Source organism: Gymnogyps californianus, chromosome 1, assembly GCF_018139145.2.
Source record: "Gymnogyps californianus isolate 813 chromosome 1, ASM1813914v2, whole genome shotgun sequence".
NCBI classification, from domain to species: Eukaryota; Metazoa; Chordata; class Aves; order Accipitriformes; family Cathartidae; genus Gymnogyps; species Gymnogyps californianus.
The window spans coordinates 87,466,009-87,486,508 of NC_059471.1; the positions used below are offsets into that span (position 1 = coordinate 87,466,009).

General features: G+C 40.6%; 1 protein-coding gene across 1 annotated transcript in view; it reads left to right on the forward strand.

Moving 5' to 3' along the window:
* Positions 1–20,500, forward strand: part of PHEX (phosphate regulating endopeptidase X-linked) — a 112,969-nt gene that overhangs the window by 51,226 nt on the left and 41,243 nt on the right. Inside the window, exons 11-12 of the mRNA XM_050909927.1 lie at positions 2,814–2,942; positions 6,460–6,561. Coding sequence (XP_050765884.1) covers positions 2,814–2,942; positions 6,460–6,561 — 231 coding nt within the window. The remainder of the gene's footprint in view (positions 1–2,813; positions 2,943–6,459; positions 6,562–20,500) is intronic.

Here is a 20,500-nt window from a genome sequence, read left to right on the forward strand (position 1 = left end):
GGAGAGTTAGTTAAGTGAAGTAAACAGCAATAGCTAATAGTTAATAGCTAAAGTTAAGCGCAGTAAACAGCTCAGGGGAACAGACTTCACAGGTCAGCAGAAAGGACATGAGAAATGGAGTCCAAGGCAAAGGCTTTGTTGAAACAGATTTGTCCAGTCAGAGGCTAGAGGTCTAAAGGCACACAGGTCCTTTGGGATCATAAAAAGGATCCACCAACCTCTTGCCAGGTAAGTGAAGAAAACATTGAATGACTACTAAAAAGACATGACCATGAGATGAATCAGTGACCCTTAAAGCAAAAGATATCTCTTATTCATTCATTCATTAATTCAGTCAGCCTCACCCATCATAAGCGTAGTATTTTTTTCACCAGGTTTTCATTTTCTGTTGGTGGCTTTTACATCTTACATGTAGAAATCTTGGCATCAAGACACTTAAACTCTTTGCAAAGAGAGGGAAAAAGACATGATGAAACTTCAAAAAACTTCAGCTTGAGAAATAGAACAAACCTGCTGACTGTAGAGAAAGTGCTTTGCTTACCACATCAGCAACTATCAGCAGCTCCTCTGCAGTGGCGCTTTGAGTCCTAGCAAATGTGCAGTGGCACCTGGGGAAGAGATCAGTTAATTGTGTTGTGGAGCTCTGAATTGACTGGGAGGGCTTGAAACCTGTTATTTATAGTCACTGTTACTACCTGGAGTACTGTGTTTTAGAGTGGTACATTAATATTAGGAGGACCATTTTGAGGGAGTTCTAGTTGGCTGTTGTAACATAAATATCAATAAACCAGCTGTGAGAGATAATCTATTCTTCTCAGCTCTATTTTTATTGGTCTTACAGCCTGTGCTGCCTTTCTGTCCTCCTTACAGTCAAGCCTCCCTCAAAATAATGATAATCGTTATGTTGTAATAATAGTATGTCACAGTCTAAAAGCCAGCTCTGTCTCCTGACTCTTTCTGTGGCCGATGCATAGTCAGAGCTTTCGGAAGGAATTTCGAGCCCTGATAACTAATGCCACGACTCCCCTTCTTCCACTGCATCAGGAAAAAGCTCCATTGTGGTTTTGCTTGGACTCTGGAGAGAAATTTTCTTCTTTCTTTTTTTCTGTTTTTTTGGGGTTTTTGGTGTTTTTTTTTTTTGAGTGCTGTGTTTTATATGAGGGTGGAAGAATTCGGAAAAGGAGTTTATTTTCAAATTTGGCTCTGTTTAGGAAACTATTACTTTATTATGTATTGGTTTGGCTAATGTGGTTTTCTTACAGAAGCAGTGTTCTCTCTGTCATTGAAAATCTATTAGTGCACATAGGGTATTAATAAAAAGCGTTTGAAAATGCAATTCACTGGTGTATTTAAGTATGAGTCATTGATTAAGCTTAATTACAGACAATATGATGGAGAAAATCAATCTTTGAACTACCAAAATATCTGACCTTCAATATCTGAGGGTTAAGCTACTCTGGAATTTTCCAATGAAATCTTTTCCTATTGGAAAACAACAAAACCAAACCCTTCAGTTTTGCTAGAAATTTAACCTTGGGCTCAAAGGAGGAGAAGACTGGGAAAAAGAAGAGGCTCAGAAACTGCTAGATCAGTGCTGAAGAGGCTTGTATAATCTGTGAGAGGCCAAAATCCCTATCCTGCCTGACCCGGTCTGGTGTTGACTGTACTCTGCTTTTACACAGCTGACGGGTGTTAACTGCTGGACTGGGATTTTGCTTGTTCTCTGTGGAAAAGCTTAAGAAGTTCCTTAAGTGGAAAGGGAACTCTTTGAACCTTGAAAACAACAAAAGTTTCTTAAATCAGCACTGCTATTGCTTACATGGACCCATCTTGTATTTTGTTGTGTATACTTTTTTTTTAAATGGACTTCTACCTTGACAAGAAAACGTAATGTTAACTGGGTAAAGCATCCACGGTAACAACATTTTTCCATGAGAAACAGAAACCAAGGCAGCAATATGCTTGAGCTCTATTTTCCCTTGTTCATTGGTGTGTTAACCATTCTTGACCATGTCTCTTTTGAAGCTCATGTATGGTGGTGCAGGGACATCATCAGAGCCTGGAAGTGTGTATTTAACCACCATTCCTTTAGTAAAATACACAAGCTCTTCTACCAACATCTTTCTACCACAACGTGGAGTGAAGTTTTTGGGCGACAAACATGTATTCAGTGTTCTTGATGATTCAAACCTGTTTTCTCCTGAAAATACTCTGTTTGGGAAAAGGACTGAAAGCAGCTATTTTTTTTACACAGGCTGTGGTAAGAGTAGCTAGACAGGTAAATGGCAAAAAGGTGTGGACAAGTACCTACCGATGTTAGACATCATTAGTTAGCACAGATAAGTTCATGGCAGTGGAGGTCTCTGCAGGAGGTGTTTCATACGGACTGACCTCATTTTCATGAGGATGATCTCCCTAGTCTTCTCACCTAGTCAGTGGAAAGAGAGAAACTTTTTCAGGAGATATCTCAGAGCAGAGCAGAGCAGTGTCTCTCCACTTAACACAGAAAGACTACCAAGATTAGCCTAAAGTTGGCACTTGGGAATGTCTTCCCATAACTAACCCTCTAAGCCTAGCCTCTCTAAGTCATTACCATTGTACCGTTTCTAAGTTTAAAATCTTACAGTTATTTTGTGGAGTTCAAAAGATTTGTCATAGCACTTGATGAAAACAGAAATAACTGTAAAGTATGATTATTGTTTCCTTTTGGTAGATATTTGACAAATATGCTTTAGACTATACTGTATGTGGATGCAGACTTGTTCTTCTTGAACAGTATGATGTTATGACCTACTACGTGCACCTGCCAACAGGTGATCCATGGAACCACAACTTTGCTGCCTCAGTGGGATAAATGTGTGGACCTCGTTGAAAGCGCGCTCCCTTATGTTGTGGGTAAGATGTTTGTGAATGCCCATTTTCAAGAAGACAAGAAAGAGATGGTGAGTCCTCTGAGATCTCTGTCTAGCAACTTTTAATTAGTAGCTTCCTCCTCACAAATTGCCTCTGATGTTAGACCAAAGTTTAAAAAGAGACAAGATTCTTAAAAATGGTTTAAATGAATTTAAAAAAAAAAAAAAAGACAGGGAGAAAATGGAACAAATTTGAAGAAATGTCACCTTTCTGTCCATCTAGGCACTGCCCATTCTTTCCATCTGCAGCCTTTCAGACAAATATGTAGCCAGATCAAAACCAGGCTGAACACCATTAATTTGCATAAATAATAACAGCTAGGCTGTGCAGGAACAGAGTGAGAGGTATTGATGAGAAATGGTTTAGTATAGCTAGTGTAACTCCATTATAGTAAAGTTTTTACTGACTAGTTAAAAGACTGGTCAAGATCTCTCTGCTTCAGGGTGAGCCTTTTAAAGCTGACTGTGCTACACCTGTAGTCTAAGCAAGAAAAGTGTAACTGATGTCTGGTCCAAATTAAAGGAAGCTTAGAGCCACACAGTGAGAGTTTATATTTGTGATTCAAATCTTTTTTGCTCAATGGTGAAAGAAAATATTCATCCATGCTGCTGAGTCCAGAGAATAGCTTTTAGCTGGACGTTCATCCTCATTCTAAAACTTCAAACATAGCTACATTATCACGTCTCTTAATAACATACTCAAATGATTAATTACCCTTCACAATAATTTATGACTTATTTTCAGTTCATATTTTTCTCGTAAGGTTTTCCAATAGCTGCTTTTCCAGCCATCGGTTTTCCAAAAATAATCAGTTTAAAATTAACTAATTTAGTCATCGAACTTAGCTCTTGGTGCAAGAGAGGCATAACTGTTTAGGAAACATGTGAAATAGCATCCTGCGCTGGGAGCGACAGCTCTGTGATAGTCCTGCACTGCCCTGGCTCAATAGCCTGAGTTTGTCTGTTTGACTTTATCTAGTTTGACTGTTTTCTCAAGGAAGGACTCCATTTTAGACAGACCAACACTCTGATTTGGCTTGTCCAAATGTTTATGACGTGTGTTTCCCTCTCAGGTTCTGCATTTCTTTTGCTACTTGCCTTCAGCTGGAGTTTTGTCTCAGATCCAGCTTTTCAGTCCCCTGCTTCTTGATAAAGTTTGTAATGTGCTATTTGGCAGTTTAGTGACAAAAATATTTCAGGGATACACAGTATGACCTCTACGCAGGATAAGTGGGAAGAGAAGGACTATAAGAAATGTACACTTTATGGAGGGGACAGATACTTTTTCATGTTCGTATATGTGAGGGAAAATGATGAGAAGCTGGTAGAGTAGAGAATGGTTTTCTCTTGATATGTGACCTAAATAAAATATTTCTTAGCATGTACATTCCTTTCAGACAAAATCTTTGAAAAATTACCAAGTTTGAATTCACAGTAGCATCCATAGTAAGAAATGCATATAAAATTTATAGTGTAGATCACAAGATTCAGACTTATAGTGAACTGCCCATGGAGATAAAATTAGATACAAGTGAAATTTTGAAATTTGTTGCAATTTCAAAGTGTGCTTTTCAAGTTAATCATTTGTAGTGTTATCATTTTCATTTCACTGGTTTTCAGTTCTATTTCTCTTATTTGTACAGATTTTTTTTTTTCCCGGGCTCATGGCATATATCTGTCTATGATAAGCAAATCCTGAGTTATGGATAATATAGATTCTTTTTTCCCCATGTTTTGTTGCTGATGTTTCATACCTTAGACACTTCCCTCCTTTTATCAAGAAAGGCATTATTTGTGTCTAAATATAGCACTGTTTCTAACCCAGAGTGCCTGCAGTGTTTCTTACAGCTATGCCTGAGCAGTTTCAGTAATAACTTTGATAGCAGGAATAGGTTTCTCACCCTGCCCCCTGCAGCTACAGCTGGTGCATAAAGCCTAAGTATACACCAGGGCCCAGCTGCAGAGCTTGAGTTTGAACTTATAACCTCCAAATACAGGGAGTTCACCTCATTAGTGCACTAAGTTAATTGAGTCAGTGCTCTGTCATCAATATCTTTAAGTTACCCTATTCCCTGGGATGCAGTTTACTGTGAATGTTGACTGTTTAGTCATATTTAATGCTAGACCGGTTCCAGTTGTCCCATATTGTCTCTAAAAATAAGAAAATGTTTTTTGAAAAGGATAGGAAAAAATGAATAATCAAAGGAGCTTTGCTATGTTTTGTCTGGCTCCACCACAAATAAAAAAACAGTTCCAGATTAAAATGTACATCTGATACATAAATGACAATTTAGCTAAAGGTAACATTACTTTCCAGGGTTTAGTCCCTACTTTTAATGACATTTCAGAGCTACTAGACCTGTAGAATAGTATTATATAAATCTCTGGTACTTGACATTTTCATTATTTTTAAATGTAACATAACTGATAACACAAAGATCCAATAAGTATTCATGTAATGATTACCTGTCATGTCTTGTGCTATCTCAACTCTGGTTTGGTCTGTGGTAAAGGACTCAAGCAACGGCTGGATCCGCCGAGTTGCCTCTCTCTCGGAGTATTCTCAGTGGCTATCTGTCATGTGGTTCATCTGTTGATAGAAATAGAAGCAGCTGATTGCATACACCTTTCTGGTCTGTGCTGCCAGACAGATGCATAGGCATGAGGGCATTTCTGCTCTTTAGACTGATATAATGCACCTCTTAGCAATTAGATTTCTTGTTTTCTGTCATTTCAGGGTTTTCTTAGTGTGCAGACTCACTAAACACTTCTATTATTATTTTTTTTTTACTTGCTTGTGATATGCTCATGGGTTTGTATAGGTGTCTGAAGAAGCAGCCAAGCTAAAATGGTTGTGGGTTTTCCTAGCTTTGTGCAGATGCAAGCTGTCACTGGTGGTTCAAGATCACAGAAGCAGTTAAGGCTGCTCAGTGTTGTGAGCCATGGCCTCTATCCCTGCAGTAAGTAAAGGGTAGGAGTACTTCACAAATACAGCTAAATACAGGCTAAATATTTGGATACTGCTTTGTATTTGGATCATGATACTGTCAGCCCAAATTCAGTCCTTTGGCAGTATTAATAAGACGTGTCTCAGTCTGATATAAACCAAACAAGGCCACAGATGCTCTTCACTGCAGAAAAGGCTTTATTTGTGCAAATGCCTTGCAGCTGGCTCCTTCTTCTGCATGGGATAGTGATCTGGAACCAAAGTGTCAGAAATCTCCCCAAATCACTGCAAATCTCCCAGTATTTTTTATGATTTCAAGACAGACATTCTCACAATTGTGACATGAAAGGATCAGCAATGAACAGGTGGTGTGGTACACCTGAAAGAAAACAAAATGGAAAGAAACTTATTTTCAGAAGAAGTGTCTGAGGACTGGAGAAAGAAGAAATTAGCCTTCAAGAAAGAACAGCAGATACTGTCTGATTTGGAATAATTTGTGGTGTAATCAAATCCATTGCTCCTGCATGCACCAAACCTTTTCTTATAATGATTCTGCCATGACATATTTTACTGGGGAGGGGTTTGCTAAATGTTTTGCAGATGGAGGAGTTAACTGAAGGAATTCGCTGGGCTTTTATTGACATGTTGGAAAAGGAAAATGACTGGATGGACTCTCAAACAAAAAGAAAAGCTTATGAGAAGGTAAAAAATACAAATGTTGAATGGGTAAAATCCTGTTATGGTAAAGATTTGACTTGAGTGAGAACAGAATGTCATGGACTGTACTTGCAGTTCCAGTTACTTACCCGTCGTTTTGTTTGTGGCTCTGGCTGATGTAGACTGTGAGCTTATTTCAGATTTGCCTGTACAGTGGCTTTTCTTGACAAGGTCTTCATCTTCATTGGGATGCCAGGGGCACACCAACCTACAAACAGAAAACTGTGTCTAAAACATCTGGGACAGCTGAGGGTGTTTGGTGTGAAGATGGAGGATTCAGCACAGAAGGGGGTATGAGAATAGTCCAGGTCTTGTACCTTCTCCAGTGTCATGGTGGGAGGCCTACCTTGAAAGCCATCTTCCAGGAGTGCAATGACCATCCTAGCTGAACACTCATCTCCTGATAGAATAATGCCAGTTATGAAGTGTTATGATGAAGGATGGCATTACTGGTCCTGATCACTTTCGGATGGAGTGACAATAAAATGCAGGAGGTAAAGGTGAAGGCAGGAGGAGTACTCAAAGCTCCCTTTTCACTCTATTCCCACATTTACAGCATGTGATACATGGAAAGGGAGCTTGTCCAAATGCAGAGCTCTGCCCCTAGAGCAGCAGTTGGACGAGGCATAAACAAAGAAGAGTGGAGGGCAATGTGTAGGACTGTCTCCTTATTTGTTGAGGCAATGGGGTATCAGTGAATTAGTAAATACCTTCTTTGAATAAACTGACATGCAAGTGCAGCTGAACTGTTCCTGCTCGCTGTGCTTGAATAAAAATAGCGGTGTTTTGATTTAAAAACAAACACAGACTTCAAAGTTTTTTGGTAATTCTGATGAAAAGGCTGTTGAGACATTTTATCATTGGAAGGTTTTAAATTCCATATACAGCCCATTTACATTTTATACAGCAGTGCTCTTCACAGATGTGCAAATGAAATAGAGCTGCATAAATGCACCAATAAACTCTACAGCAAGAGAACAATAGTAAGATGCCATTTGTTTCCTGCTAACCTGATGGTAAATGGACTGCAGTTATTACTTCTTACTGGCTGTTATGCTTGTTTTTTTACTAGAAATACCCTTAGAAATATAATGATCTGTAATTTAGATATTTGACAAATTTGATGCAAAAGAAGAGCAAGAATATTTTCTAATTATTTCCTTAATGGAGATATATACCTTTACAGGCATGCAAGTCTGATGTTGATTTTTCTAGCAAACAATCTGCTTAACGATTTTGTTCAAAATTTGCTGCCTGCCTTTCAGCAGAGAAACAATTCAAGCATTGCTGCAAACTAATAAACTCCCTAAAAAGCTCTCCCTTTCCTAATTTAGGGAGAGTTTTGTTCAGAGGGTAGGTTAGATCTTTTGTAGGTATAGAGGCCTGTTTCCCTCTGTTGACACATTTAGGAAGCTTAGGGCACTTTGCTCCCAATTTAGGCATCTCATTTAAGTTTCTGAAGTTAATGGGGTGAGTCTGGGCTGAACAATGCATGACAAACTAAATTCAAGTGGTACAATAAAAATAATACTACAAGCCATAGTACTACGAATAGCAAATGGTTTAAATCCATTCTCACTGACTTGAACAATTTTATAGTTTACTGACAAGGTCAAGCTTGTAAGACACAAGTGTTACGTAATGACTTAGAAATTGCAGCAACGATTGTGCGGTAGGACTTAGGACTGTAAACTTAAGTTCAGCTTCACAGAAACGGCTACTTGGCTAGACGGAAAGAGTCTAGAGAGACATTTTGGTAGATTTCCAGACATGGAGTTTGTGCGTGTTTATTAAATACTATTTATTGCTAATGATAGATACTGGATTTGTCCTGGGACATTTGGATAGGCATGTTTTTAATTCAAGAAATAGATTCATTACGTGTATGGTCAGATAATTCACTGGGGAAATCTAAGATTTATAATACAACAGAACCTTCAAAATCTGTTACTCTGTTCCAATTAAATCTCATGAGCCCAGCACATTATGCTGTCATTTTTTTAACACTTACACTTTAATAAAGCAGTACAGACAACAGGAATTTTGGAGTGGGGATTGTTTGGTTGTTTAAAAGAAAACAGTATTAATTTATTACTTTATTATATAGATCTGCAAAAGTGACATTTCTTTGTCAATAAGTGTCACCCACATCTGTGAGGATAGTGCAAGTGCCGTGGATTTCACAATTTGGGAAGGAGCTTAGTTTGTTCTTGAATTGAAGAGCAAGTTGTATCATCCTGGGGGTCTTCTCAGGTTTACTCTTCATTTAGGACCACTACCAAAATAGAGACTAGTGTTATGACAGAGCGCAGTGGGGTGCTGAAGGTACCTTCTTTCGGACGAAGGCTAGAAAGGCCTCTCTGCTTTGATCTTCTGTAGAGGCAAACTGTAGTATTTTAGCCAATTATTACTGGGCTGAGCCTAATAACACAAAACAACTGTTCTAGTTTGCTGTGGTTACTAACACCTCTGTGCAATTTTTTTATTAGGGTAGGATATTCTGCTTGGAAATAAGTTTCAGTCCTGTGTGAGCATCTTCTGCTTGTTTCTATTTCCAGAACAAAAGATGACACCTGCTTCATTATTAATCTGATACCCTTCTACGATAAGGTCACCTGCCTAGTGGGTGAAGGGAAGACGGTGGATGTAGTTTTTTTGAATTTTAGTAAGGCTTTTGATACTGTCCCTCACAGCATCCTTCTGGACAAGTTGTTCAACTGTGAGATGAGCAGGTACACAGTGCGCTGGGTGAAGAACTGGCCAAATGGCAGGGCTCAAAGGGTTGTAGTGAATGGGGCTATATCTGGCTGGTGACCAGTCACTAGCGGCATTCCTCAGGGCTCAATCCTAGGGCCAGTTCTGTTCAATATTTCTATCAACGATCTGGATGCAGGAGTTGAATGCACCATTAGCAAGTTTGCTGATGATACCAAACTGGGAGGTGCTGTTGACTCCCTTGAGGGACAGGAGGCCTTGCAGAGGGATCTAGATAGATTGGAGCATTGGGCTATGATTAATGGGATGAAATTTAACAAGTCCAAATGCCCGATTCTGCACCTAGGATGGAGTAAGGCCGGGCACGAGTGTAAATGGGGAGAGGAGTGGCTGGAGAGCAGCCCTGCAGAAAGGGATCTGGGGCTGCTGGTGGACAGCAGGCTCAATATGAGTCAGCAGCGTGCCCTGGTCAAAAGAGGTGATTATCCCCCTGTATTCAGCATTGGTGCGGCCTCACCTTGAGTACTGTGTGCAGTTCTGGGCCCCACAATTTAAGAAGGATATGGAGGTCCTTGAATGCATCCAGAGGAGGGCAACAAAGCTGGTGAAAGGGCTGGGAGGAATGTCCTATGAGGAGCAGCTAAGGACTTTGGGCTTGTCTAGTTTGGAGAAAGGAGGCTGAGGGGCGACCTCATTGCTCTCTACAGCTTCCTGAGGAGGGGAAGTGGAGAGGGAGGTGCTGGTCTCTGCTCCCTGGTATCCAGTGACAGGATGCATGGGAATGATTCAAAGCTGCATCAGTCAGGGGAAGTTTAGACTGGACAGCAGGAAGCATTTCTTTACCGAGAGGGTGGTCAAACCCTGCAACAGGCTTCCTAGAGAGGTGGTCAATACCCCGTGCCTGTCAGTGTTCAAGAGGCATTTGGACAAAGCCCTTAATAACATGCTTTAACTTTTGGTCAGCCCTGAAGTGGTCAGGCAGTTGGACTAGATCCCTTACAGCTGAAATATTCTATTATATTCTATTCTTATTATCAATTAAGTAAAGCAAGGAAGTTAGTAGTTAGGTAAAGAATGTCTGGGTCTTTTATGTTTTCATCAGTAGCTGTCACATTGTCCCGTGTAGCAATGCAGAGTAGACCTCCTGCCTGAAGTTCTATGGCAGGACCATATGCTTCATGGAAATGACTGTGATTCATATATTTTGCTTTTCCTCTGTATTTTTAATCTCATTGCATTCTTGAATTCTTTGAATGCTCTAGAAAGAAAGGAACTGTAGAAACCTGGTGATTTTTGTTCACTGGGCCTGCTCCATGTGATCCATTTAATTTGTCATTAGCCTTTTCTTTAACTTCAGGCATATTTGAGTCATTAACAAAATTTTTACTAATTTCCTGAAAGAAGAATAAGGTCGATGTGGGATCTGGATGTCTGGACTGTGAGCATGGAGAGCTTTCCTAGAAAAACATCTCAGACTACACTTCTGTTCCTTATGGTGATTGTATCTTTAGATGACAACACTGTAATGCAAACGACTTGGCAGACTTTAAAGAGAATTAACTGCAAATCCTCTCTGTGATTTGGATACTCACTGTTTTGCGTGTTTTCTGCTGCCTGTTTTCTGACTGATGCCCACCTTTCTTGTGCACTCGGCTGAGGCCAAACTTGTATACCTTGCTGTCAGCCTGATGCTTTGCAATTGAAGGGACCATCGACCTCCGAAGGACTTACAAAAGGCCCTCTGGTAGAATCGATGCTTGAACTTTGCTTTAGGCAGCCTGTCAGCTCCATCTAATCACGGAAATGTTTCTCCTTCTGTGACTCTCTTTGTGTCTGTTCTGTTGTTTTAAGTTACTCAGAGGGGACACTATTGATTTGATGAGCCCAAACCATACTAAAAGGATCAAATCAACTAGTCCATGTGACGTAGGGAACAATTGTCTTGCAGCCTTGATTTCTGAGAATCACCCTTTTAGCCCTTGTATGCTTTGGAGTTAAGGTTTGACTTTCCCTCTGTAACAAAACAATATAATGAGATAACATCTAGTAATTTCCTTCTATCCTTCCTCCATTCCTCTCTTTCTGTGATCAAAACATGGATTTAAACCAGACCATGTGAAAACCAATCTTGCAAAGAAAGTTTTTAACAGAGTTAGGTGACTCGGTCTGTCTTCGTGTGCAGTTCTCACCTAGCTCTCTGGATGGAGCTCATGCTGCTTCCAAAGGAGCTCCAAGTCAGAGAGAAGCATCCGGCTCTGTGCTGTGATGCTCTGTTTTCTGCCCTGTCCTTCCTCCTCAGCTCTATGCAAGCCTTGCTTTATTGCTCTGTATTTGACTATCATCTGAAATTTGCTTAAACTATGCCTGTTAACCTCCCAAATTTTCAATGGAGATCTCTGAGATAAAAAAAAAAGCAAAAGGTTCCTCTTCTTACCCTTTTAGCCTCTCTCTTTTGTAAGGGTCGTTAAATTTTGCCCTCATTTGAAGAACAGAGAAATTATTCAAATGAGTGCAGCTCCAAGGGTGTGTCTGGCAACAGTCTTCAAGTACGTGGTCTGTGAGTTACAGAAGCTGTGCAGAAAGAGCCCTCGTCAGCTGCCCAGGTACCTGGTGAGCTCTGGGCCACCTTGCAGCCTCTGAGAAGGATGGCAGATGGGAGGGGGGCGCGGAGAGGGGAGAGCCTTTTGTTTCCCTTACAACGAAGGTGCAGATTGCAGCCGGCTACGTCAGCCAAATGGTATTGACAGCTGCATTTTGTAACGGTGGGCCACGGGGAAAAGGGAGAACCCGTAACTGAAACTCCATTGACATGACTTGTGTGATCAGGGCTCTCATCTTTAAAATGGTAATTTATTGCTGCTGCTCTTCAAAGGATAATTCAGTAGAAGGTCACTACTGAGATGTAAAATTATCCCCTTTCCTGGGCAGGAGCCATTATTTTATTAATCACTATTTTTCCTTCCTGAAATGCTCTTTGTGCTTGGGTCTAACTGGAGGCTTGAAAAAGAGACTTTTACACAAAAGCCTGTTTTCTGAAAGTTTGCAAATCTTCTGTAAAATAGCCTGTATTGCAGGAAGTTATTTTTTTGCTTTGCAATACTATTTTTAAAGCATGGATGATAAGCCAAAAAAAGCTTGCTTTTCCTCTAATAAGATTTTTCTGTAACATTATTAACCTCTTTAGGTCATGGAGCACAAATCCCAAGGTCACTGTGCAATCATTTTTTGCCTACTGAACTTGCCTGCTGCTTGGCTTTATTTCTCTCTAAGGAAGTTGTATATGCAGCATTTGTTTTCTTCGCATCTCTCTGAGTCTGAAGACTGAGGCAAGAGGAAAACAGGAAAATATAAGGACAGTGCCTAGCTATAGGTGTCTCTCAGGCAGTGTTAGGTACCTTTGTTTACCCTACAGAGTTTGTTCTGCTGCTTCAGACCAGCTTCAGAACAGCAAACCTCCCTAGATAACACAGTGTAATTTAGGCCAATAGCCCTTAGGAAATCAAGAGCCATCTGTACAAGCCCCAATTTAACAAAGTGTAGGTACTTTAAATGAAGTAGGTGTCCATGGGTTATCCCACTAAAGCCATTCGCTTCTCAGCTGGGACTTACTGGCTATATCCAGCCCTCCAGTCAAGTAGCTGAGCCCCTGCCATCTTTCCCAGTTCTCCGTGGTCTCTCTCTCTTCACATTTGGGTGATTTCACTACAAACATGACAGCCATACTGCTCAGACCAGAGGTCCAATGTTTGGCTCGGACAGTGGCCAAATAGTAGCAGATGTTTAGAGATGAACATAAGGACAGGGCAAGCATAAAGGGATACATTCCCGCTATCCTCTCCTGGCCTCTGGCAATCTGCAGCTCAGTTGCTTCCTGAGCCAGAAGTGGTGTCTTTGTATTTATTCATATTTTTCTGCTGTGAGTTTGTCTAATGACTTTTTGAACCCATGACAATCTTTATCATCCGCAACTTCCCAAGGCAATGAGTTCCACTGCTTCACTGTGCTCTGTGTGAGGAACCATCTCCTTTTTCTTGTCTGGACAATGTCAGCTTCTCCCCCTACATTCTTGTAGTGGGGAAACCAGAAAATCATCTTTATCTGTTTTTTTCTTGTGCCCACTCTTGCTTCCATATAACCCTGGCACAGCAATACATCCAGGGAGTAAAGAGCCTTCTGTGTTTGTTCACATAGACTGTCCAGGGCGTGCACTAGATACAGTTCTGAAAAATAACTTTTTATTAAGATCTGAGGCATACCCAGACAAAAAGGCCAGACACCACAGCTTCAGGAGCTGAAATTAATCTTGCTTAATGGCATACTAATTTTGCACAAAGGTGACAAATCATCCAATCTTGAGAGTGGTCACTGGGTGCTCTGCAAAAAGAAGAAATGCCTTTTGTGCCTTGTGGGGTCTGTGGACTCATCCTATGCAAAATAATGCAAAAATATGATGGAGGAACCAGCCCTGAGTCTCAGTGCCTCCTATATCTCAAGTGGGCTTTTTCTGGAATGAAGGCCAGCACAAGGCTGACAGAACAACACTTGCTAAAAGAGGGGGATGGAGTTTCAAAACCGAAGATCCCAAGACACCTTTTACAGGTTCTTTTAAGATGGCTTTATATCTTTGTTTCAAGGATCTCAGAGAACTTCACAAAGTGTAAGACTGCTTCAGAGCACTAACAGAAGCTGCCAGACTTACTTCAGAAGAACTACGAAAAAAAGGAGAAATTTCCAAAGGCTCTAATTGCATATAGGCACTTCATTCCTGTTCAAAAGCCAAGAGGGGTGACTGCTGACTTCCAAATTTATGGGTTTTACTAGAAAGTTTGATTCAGATCTTCTTGAAACAATCTTATCATTTCTAAACTGGAAAGCGTACTTCTGCTTAGTGCCAACTGAACCTTGGCCACACTTCTCCTTTGTGGAAGTGAACTTTCTGAAATTAGGGTAGTGTCTGTCTGGATGCAAAAATTTAACGTCCTGCCTCTATTGTAGCAGTTGCATTGCAGGGAGCAATGAGCCAAGCCTCCTGATAAAGTTGAAATATGGGTTGGAGTTCAGAAAAGGCAGAGTCACATTTTAACTCTTTTCCTTCTTTATCTTCATGGGGTAGCTCATCTTTATCCTACCATGTGTGTGGACATGTGAAAAGAAGGGGACAACTCGATAGGAAGCAGGGAGTGAAGCAGATGCTGAGCAGCTCAGAAATGATGTAGGGGATTTGAAAAGTTTGTTCTACTTAGCTAGTTTGGAATTTGGTCAGGACATTGAGGCTACCACTCCCGCACCATCCCTGAGATAGCTGTTTGGAAAATGCCAATGTTGAGAGTAACATTTTTCACCTGGAAGATACAGAGAATGTTAAGGTACTTTCCTTCTAGCGTAGAAGTGTTCCACGCTTTCCTCTGAATAAAAATAGGTCTTCACTTTCCATAAGATTAACAACACTTTTTCTTTTTTTTTTTTTTAAGTCAAATGTTTATTTCTCATCACAAACTTTAATTTTTGAACTCAAAGAATAGTCTCTCTCACATCCTGAATTTAATTTAACCTTCTCAGGAGGACTGGGCTTTCCTGTTCAGTAACCACAGGAGATGTTCTTCTCCATTGGCCAGAGCTGAAACTAATAGCCGTGGCATGTTTGCTTATCTCTTATCTCTGGGGTTAGATCACTGCTGTCAGCTTCTCCCTTGTTATCTGGCTGCTGCTACTGCTCACTCAGTTGTGCAGGGATGTCAGTTCCATTAATAACCTGAGCACCGTGCAAACAGATAGTGGAAAACAGGTGAAGGGAGAGGAAATTCTATTTAACCCTGATCTCGCAGCTGTCATTTTTCAGACTCCGCCATGATTCCATAATGGGAATGGGTGTGTGACATCAAAACACTTGTGACAAATCTCATCCTTGAAATAGAAGGAGGGAGACAGATGGGTGGACACACCTGCAGATGCTCAGGGACCAGGGTGAATCTGAAGCTTTTGTGGCAGAAATGCGACATGAAAGCATTGATATGCTAAAAGACAGATTAATTCTTCAAAGGGCAGGAAATCCTCCACCACCCCTGGAAGTCTCAGACAGTTTCAGCTTTAACTTTCATTATCTTTGTTGTTTTACCAAGTAAAACTGCCTTCTGCAAAGGAACAGTTACAAAGACGTCGTAGTCCCCCACCTCAACAGTAACAGATACTGAGGCATGGGAGACCCATTCTCTGTATGGAGGAGCCTATGAGGGCACGCTCAGGTATCTACTTGGCATCCCCTCTCTATTTCCAATGAATGTGCATTTCCTGGCTATGGTGATCTCCATGTCCTGTATATGCCCGCCTGCACCACCAAGAGGAAAGCTGCCTGCTTGCTGGGAGGAGGTCATCAGACTCAGGAATTTGCTCCTTTAGTGGCCTTTCAGAAGCCAGGACGCTGTGCCTAAGAATAAAGGCTTCCTCGGCTGCCCTCCTTTGTGAGGGAGCTGTGAGGTGTCTTGTGCTGAATTTTCTGGGTAGGTGGTGAGTTCCATCAATGTGAAAATAAATACATATATATAATTTATTTTAAAATAAAAATATGTAAAGGTTTGGAATAGAGCTGGATTTGGTCTTGAGTAGAAAGTAGAGCATTTCTTGCATATGGTTTTTCTATATTCTACAGCCTTTGGTATTGTCTATGTATGTATCTGCTTTCCCCCCATGTATGATAAGGCATGGACAACTGATAGTGACATGCTTACTGGTACACTGCTGGTCAGGGTCCCTGTTCAAGCAAATGAGTTTCTCCCCAGAGAGAAAACCTGCAAGTCCTGAGCCGAGTAATGCTTGTGTTTAGGTCCTCAGTCCCTATTTCAGTTTTAGGGTAGTGTAAGAATGAGTCTCTGCCATGTCTGGTCTCAGCTGTATCTAGACTGGGTCTGATTCTCACTTGTGGCTAGAAATGAAAAGAGAATTTTTCACATTGTATTCATTTAAAAAAAAAAGAAGTTGCTTTGCAACCTTTGCTTAAGGAAAGATAACCTTGAAAATGTTAAATGAATATAAACTGATGCAAGCAGAGGCTAAGGTCAGAAGTTGTCCCTCTCTGGAACAGGTTATTCAGAGTTTTGCATAAAACTGCCAAAAGAAAAGCTGTGGTAACTCATATCCCATACAGCTGTGGTGGGGAGAGAGCTTCCTTGCCCTTTCCTGGTCCCTGGGGCTGCCCCTCTCTCAGCGTTTGGTGCCAGAGATCTCTTCAGCACGCCGGGCTTTTTGGGTCCTTGGAGACTTTTATTTTGTCAGTGCAGTGGTTTTTGTTAAACCTGCTGTTTTCCCAGAGCTCAAACAAAAACAGCAGAAAAGATTTTGCAGCAAGGTGGGTGTGTTTCTAGCAAGAGGTGGCATGACAGTGGGAGTACAGGTCAACTGATGAGGAGCTCTGGTGGTGAGCAGTGAAATGAGTCCTGGAAGGAGTTTCTACAAAAAATGCAACATAATAATTTCTGCAGCTCACTAACGTGCCAAAGCCCAGTCAAAGGTGGCTTTTTCTTTGTGTCATTGCAAATTCTTAGGATTCTGGTGCAAAATTTGTTTGGTAAGGATATCTAATGTAATTTCAAAAGACAGATAAAGAGAATTTTGAGTTGGGGGTGTGTGTTTGGTTGTTTTGGGTTTTTTTGGTTTTGTTTTTTGTTTTAAGAGACAATTGTATTGGAAAACATAGAGCATTGCCTGAAAATAAAGACATGAGGAGGTACAGACTTCTAAAGTGCTAAGGATGTGTCCAAGCTTAACTCAGGTGTGTGAGCTATTAGAGCCCTGTCAAAGGCAGCTTAGCAGCATATACCATGGGACATATATATACCAGCATGATACAAATGATGGTCTGTGCCTTCAGACCACAACACTTGCTTCTGGCTTGTTTGAAGTGCAGCTGGAGGAGCTCTTGGCTGTCCGCACACATGCCGGTGTAGTCATGTGTCATGCCCTAAGTGATCCACAAGTGTGTAGAGGGGAATCCAGTGCAGAAATCCCCATACTGGAGTGGACGTGTCACTGCTGGCATGGTGCCGTGATGCCATAGCTGGACCTAGCGCAGGCTGAGTCAGTGTGCCTATCTGTGCACCGTCCTTTCTTCTGGTCCGCAGACATGATCCCAGCTCCACTGAGAACCCAGAGACCCTTAAAACTGACTGAGGAGAAAACTGACTGAGGAGCTTTGGACAGTAACGGTTAGGTGTTAAATACATCTTTTGCCAGGCACTCATTTGTGCTGGTCTGCTGTATAAGTGCATTTATGTATTGTGTAGTCACAGAGGAAGGTATTTGCTGTGTGCCACGAAGAAATGTATTTAATTTACAGACCTGTGGTTCTGTTCATGAAAGACATCATTTATGTCTGTCGTATGTAATATCCTATCTATAAAATAATGGAATCATGATAATTGTCATACAGAGGTTACAAATGGAAAATGGAATTAAAATAAAATGGACAAAGGAATTCTTTTTCTTAGCAAAATTAAAGCGAAGCTGACAGCAGAACGAGTTTGGAACCAAGCTGGTAGGAGAAAATATGAGTCGGTCTATTAATTATACTGCTACATTGAACTAAGGAGTTACGCTTGTGAAAATATCACAGTGAATTTGTATTTTTATATAAGTAAAACTGTTTCACGTTTTCTGTGATTTAGTTCAGTTCTATTGCTAAAAAAAAATAAATTTAATGCAGGATTAATTTAAACTGAAAATTTAATTCCAGTGAAATTATCATCACAGTGCTTGAACCAATGATTGAGTCTTTGTGTTCCAGAGAGCCAGAAGCAAAAGGGAGTTAGGACAGGGAAGACTGACACTCTGATGGACATTGTTGCTTTTTCTGACTCTTCTGTGCATGGCAGTCCTACTAAACTTTTAGGTGCTTGCAACTTTATGATTAATAATAATAATAGTGTCTTGCTAGATGGTGGATATTAAGACTCAATATATAATCCCAACCAACAGTTTGCTTAGAAAATGAAAATGTTTCCTGGGATGGTAATGTATGGTATGGTATTTTTAAGAGTACTAGGTAATATTTTCTTGTCAGGAAGTTTTCTTTGAGTGAGGCTTTGGTTTCAAAAGATGATTCAGAGGAAGAGGTAACTAATGTAACACATAACCCATTTGCTGTTCCTTTTCCGCTTTCCCACATTATGTGTTCCCAGCACTTGTCTTGTGCTAGTTCCAGCACTTACTGGCTCTCTCCGTGTAGTGAGTGATTCAGCTCACTGATCTGGCAGAAAAATAGCTGGGGAAAAACTTGGATAGATTTCTGCTACGTTAGTGAGCTAAGCAGTCTCCCAGAAAGATGTGGCAAGGAGCTGAGGCAGCCTTTGGAGGCTGTGGGTGCAGGCAGCATGAGCAGAAGTATGGACAGAGATGGGAGGGGCAGGGGAGAAGAGCAAGGACTGGGACATTTTTTTCATTTGGCAGCACAAAGCTGTTAAATGGACTCAGCTACTTTTGAAACCACAGTGTGTATTTAACTGAAAACAATTTTGTGTACTTGATGGGTGTGATTATTCACATAAGTCACTTGATTTTTCTTTTTTTTTTTCTTTTTTTTACCCGTGGCCTCAAGCTATTACAAGAATGGAATGATAGCTGTATTTTCCATCTTCATAATTGATTAATTTAGAACATTCAAAACAATTATTGAAATATGGAGGGGAGGGTTATGGTGCAGTGTGAGGTGGTGGTATGTGAAGAATTATTAAACGAAATACTAGCTCTGAAAATCTTGAAAAGTCTACATGGTTTGTATTGTTGTGATAGGCAAATATAAGAGGAAAGTTAAAGCCAAAGTTTAAAAACAAATAGTTTGATGATTAGCTATATTCTGGAGTATGGATTACAGCCAGTTCACTGCAGATCAAGTACTCTTAAAAATTATCATTTCAGGCCAAGTGTTCGTGTTTGAGTTGCCACTTCACTTTTGATTGCAGTTGACAATGTACAAATCCCTGACATTTCATGTGACCCCTGCATAGGAAATAATATACATCATTAAGGTCGGCCCAGTCCATCTCCCACTCAAGTCAGTGGGTCACTTCCTACCGATATCTGTAGGATTGGGCTTTAGCCCTGTGATGGAACTGTTCTATTTTACCAAGATCCATCACTCTATTTTCCTAGTTTTTCTATACGTAAAACCTAGATAGATGCAGCGATATTTATGCGGCAGTTTTACCAGATGGCTCTTGAATCATCTGTTTTCAGTGAAAAATGAAAAAACCAGATATGTACATAAAGGCTGAATTAATCTTTGTAATTAAATGGAACATTACTTTGCCATGAATGATTTTAGCTTTCAGAATGTATTTCATGCTAATTTTTCAGTGAACTGTAATTGTATTAATTTTTTATATTTTTAGAAGCTTGAAAATGATCTTCACAAAGTTATTGTGAGTCAAGTTGATATACAGAAGATCTGTGTCAGAGTCAAAACTTTGTCGGGGGTGAGATATATGTTTTGTTTTGGTTTTTTTACAGTAAGTACAATATGTCAGCGCTTGATGTTGTTAGCAGACCTACAAAATATCCAGATCGTACTCTGATGGGCAAAAAAGGCTCTCAGCAAGCTCACATGCCAAGTTTGGCTGTCAAGTGAGAATTTGACTAGACTGGAAACTGGGATGCTTTGTAGCATTGAAACACGTGTGTGTTCTCACGTTGGCAAGTTGTTAAGTCAAGAGTGAAAGGTCGTTTATTATTTTGTCTCTGTAGTAAACTGACTTGCAATGCTCTCATCATGACAGAAAGACACACTGATGATAAAATCCCAAATGTGTTGAAGTCAGTGGGGAAACTTCCATGTGTAATCGGCGGCGGAGGGAGTAGTCCCACTGCAGGTCCTCTGCCTCAGAGCTTGCTCTCTCTGGCTGCTGGGATAGAAAACAGTTATCATGACTTACTCTAAAGCATGCTGCTTCTCTGCGTCACCCCCTGCAAGAGCCTCTTGCTTTCAGTGGCAAGAGAGGAAGCCTGCGGTGATGAGTTTTCTTAATTTACTCAATAGCCTAAGGTAGGCTGAGTACTTAACAATAGCTGGGGGAAATACCCCATCGCCCCTTTTCTCCCTGTACACATGGTTATTTAATATGCAAATTGGAGAAAGGAATTAAATGAGCTTTTAAACCATAAAAAGTTGTGCATGGTGCATTTACCACGGATTCATGTGCAATTACCACATGGCTGGTTCCTG